The sequence below is a fragment of the Lactuca sativa genome, chromosome 5, assembly GCF_002870075.4.
Source record: "Lactuca sativa cultivar Salinas chromosome 5, Lsat_Salinas_v11, whole genome shotgun sequence".
In the NCBI taxonomy this organism is placed as follows: Eukaryota; Viridiplantae; Streptophyta; class Magnoliopsida; order Asterales; family Asteraceae; genus Lactuca; species Lactuca sativa.
The window spans coordinates 148,924,722-148,928,138 of record NC_056627.2 but is presented as its reverse complement, the minus strand read 5'-3'; the positions used below and the strand labels follow the sequence as shown (position 1 = coordinate 148,928,138).

General features: G+C 33.9%; 1 protein-coding gene across 1 annotated transcript; it reads left to right on the top strand.

Moving 5' to 3' along the window:
- The first annotated feature begins 530 nt into the window (after positions 1-530).
- LOC111884495 (AIG2-like protein D) lies at positions 531-2,565 on the top strand. The gene is made up of 5 exons (XM_023880814.3): positions 531-928; positions 1,492-1,564; positions 1,639-1,731; positions 1,807-1,890; positions 2,259-2,565. Exons 1-5 carry the CDS (start codon positions 744-746, stop codon positions 2,367-2,369), a joined length of 546 nt encoding a protein of 181 aa, XP_023736582.1. The 5' UTR covers positions 531-743; the 3' UTR covers positions 2,370-2,565.
- The last annotated feature ends 852 nt before the right edge of the window (positions 2,566-3,417 follow it).

Genomic DNA, 3,417 nt, shown 5'->3' with positions numbered 1-3,417 from the left:
GAGGGCAGCAAAGATCGCACGTGAAGACGATGGCAGCAACAGTGGCGATCGGCGATTGAAGGGGAAACGCGCCCGACGATGGAGGGGCAGCAAAGGTTGGAGCCGGTCTTCAGCAAGTTGATCGATGGGAAGGATGCGAGAAGAAGAAGGAGAACGAACGAGAAGAGGCTGGAGCAGCGTTTTTTTTTTCTTTAGGGCGTAGGGCATTTTTTTTAATAAGGCTAGAAGAGGTTAGAAGAGTTAAGACCAATGATGTGTGGGGAAGAGGACGGGAAGAGGTTTTTGAGCCAAAAGTCTGTAGAAAAACAAACTGCTGCGAACTTAAAAGTGTTGCGCGTGTGCTGCGCCACGCAGCACTAAGAGGTTAGAAGAGGATTTTTAAAAAAAACAAACACAACCTAAATGTGTAAATTTTAAAAAGTCATTTTTCCAAATATAAAAGTCAAAAGACAAAAATTAATTGATGACTTGATGTATTAAAAACACAAATACAAATATCACCTCCCTTAGCTTTTATCATAACCAAAATAAATCCTAAAAAATAGGGTGATTAGTGCAATTCGTCAAAAGCTTGAACTTGATAAATAAGTAAATAACGACATAACCACCAATCAGCCAAAGCCAATTGTTCCAAACTTTGTGAATCTTTTTCATTCATCCATTTCGTTTTTTAGCTTCTTGTTCTTTTCGTTGATCGGCGACTTCCGTTATAAGAGCAATAATCGCATTGAACTAATCATTCTATGGCGTCGGTGAATTCCCTTACAGCAGGAGTTGGCAGCTGTGGTGGCGCTGGCGGTGGTAACGCTAGCGCAAACGGCGGTAGTAATCATAATGTGTTTGTTTACGGCAGTCTATTAGCCGACGACGTTGTTCGTGTTCTCCTTCGCCGCATCCCTCAAAATTCTCCTGCCATCCTTCACGGCTAGTCAGTCTCTCTTTCTCTCTCAGTAATTTGAATTTTGATTTATTGATTGTATTTAAATTTCTTGTTCATATGACTCTGGATGTTACGTTTTAATCGATTAGAAGCCCTAAATTTATCTAGGTTTAATCGATTCCTGCAATCGTAGTCATTCTTTGGAAATTGGGCTATTGTTCAAGAGTTAAAGCTTCTAGCTGTGGTTGATTTGCTCATAATTATGCTAATATTAAAGTAGCCCTCACTAGTTCGGATCAATTTTTTATCTGTTTGCTTTTGTTATACATACATATACTTCGTGTATCACAAAGAAATACAAAGTTTAACAGCATATAATTTAGATAAATTTCTTGGACAAATAAATGACAAAACTAACAAAACAAGTTTTCAAAATGTCGAGAATCGAAGCAATGAAGCAGGTTGTATTATTGTATATAGGCTTCTGATATATAATTGAACTCTACATTTATTATCTTCATCAACTAACATCATGAATGACATGACCTTTTATAGCATGGGTTTGTATTTTTATACACTCATGTATGAATTATGAAAACTTGTTTTTGTAGTCATAGGTTTAGCATCAAAGGGCGTGTTTATCCTGCCATTCTACCTGTAGAAAACAAGAAAGTTACAGGGAGGGTATGTTTGTCATTTATTTCATGTAATCTTCTTGATTTTATGCTCATTTCATCATTGTAATTGTTTTGCTGTAGGTTTTATTGGGGATTACTCTTCCAGAATTAGAAATTCTGGATAAATTTGAGGATTTTGAATATGAAAAGAGGGTTGTCGATGTTTCTTTAAAGGTAATTATACAAAATGGTAGACAAAAACCACTTACATTACAAATTTACAATTACATCATTTAATTGTTTCCACAGGATACCCCTGATGTCTTACAGGCTTATACATATGTCTGGGCCAAGAGTGATGACAGCAATTTATATGGAGAATGGGATTTTGAGGTATCACAATTTTCATATTAAATTACAATTTTTACACGATGATGAGGGCAATTACGTCTTTTACACAAACAAGTGTGATTGTCTCATTGTATCAATCTCAATCCAATGCATGTACAACATGTTTAAAAAGCGGTCTATTTTTACGATGTGGATGAGGGCATTCATGTCTTTTACACAGATAAGAGATTGAGGGTGAGTCAGTGCCCCATCTCTTTGGGTGAGACAAAAAATTGTTACTTTTGTTCTACTGTATCAGTCCCAGCCTCAGTCCAATACATGTCAAACACAGAATGTGATGTGATGTGATGTGATGTAGTGTGTTTGGGTTTGGAAAGGAATGAAATGTGGGTATGTATGTTTGTTGGTAGGTGTGGAAGGAATCAAAGATGAAAGATTTTGTGAATATGACAATGGGGTTTGTGGAAGAAGAATCTAAGCCAAGAGTTATAACCTATGAATCCTACTATAAACCAGAATGATATGCCAACAATCTTTTGAAAGATCCATATATTTGTATAGTCTGAAAATAAAAAACAAAACTGGTTACTTGGTTAGGTTATGTTTGCCTTAGCATTTTCTCATTTTCATAGGCATATGATTGATGATAGAAAATCCTTGACTTGAATTGCACTTGTTGAATTTAATCGTGTTTTTATGATGATTCATATTCGGGTATTTCTATGTTTTTATAGGCTTTTTTTTTTTGCATATTGGTGTTCGTGGTTTACTTAATCCATCCATTGGTGCAAAGTGAATAACACAATTATATCATACTCAACAACATCCAAATAATAAAAAAATATCTATCTCATAAAATCAAGAAAAACAAACATTCAATAATTATAACAAAAATAACAAATTTATCAAAGAAATTAAATCCCAAGTCTATAGTTATAATTCAACTAGTCCTAAACAATTATTGAAAACGAAAAAAAAAAAAAAAAAAAAACATATTTGGATTGGATTAATGATAGTTGATTTCTGAGTGAGCAGCAATGATGCGTTATGATGAATTTCAATTGAAAAAGAAAAAAAATAAGTTGTGGATTTCAATTACATACCCAATGACCAATTAGAATCATAAAAATTCAGAAACCATACACCAACTATGCCATGACTAAAATAAACTTAAATAATAATTTGGTATTATAAAATTCGGCCATGTGGGTTTCAGTACGCTAACTCTTATATACAGTCCGAAAAAAGAAAAAAAAAAGTTGTAATACAATTTGAAAAACAAGGGCAATATAATATAACATAAATTATTTTAACATATATAAAATATAAATAATAAAAATTTAGGGATAAAGTTGTAACCCCATCACACCGGCCGCATTTGCTAGTGCTTGTTTGGTAATACACTAATGTGCAACAAAGTTCTATCATATATCTACTGCATTATCCTCATTTATGTGACATATATCTTCCTCTCATGCTTCTTAATCGACCAAACATTCAGATACATACAACAAAGCCAACTTCATAGCAAACCTTTAGAATTTTTCTTGTAGAATCACTCATTTCAAC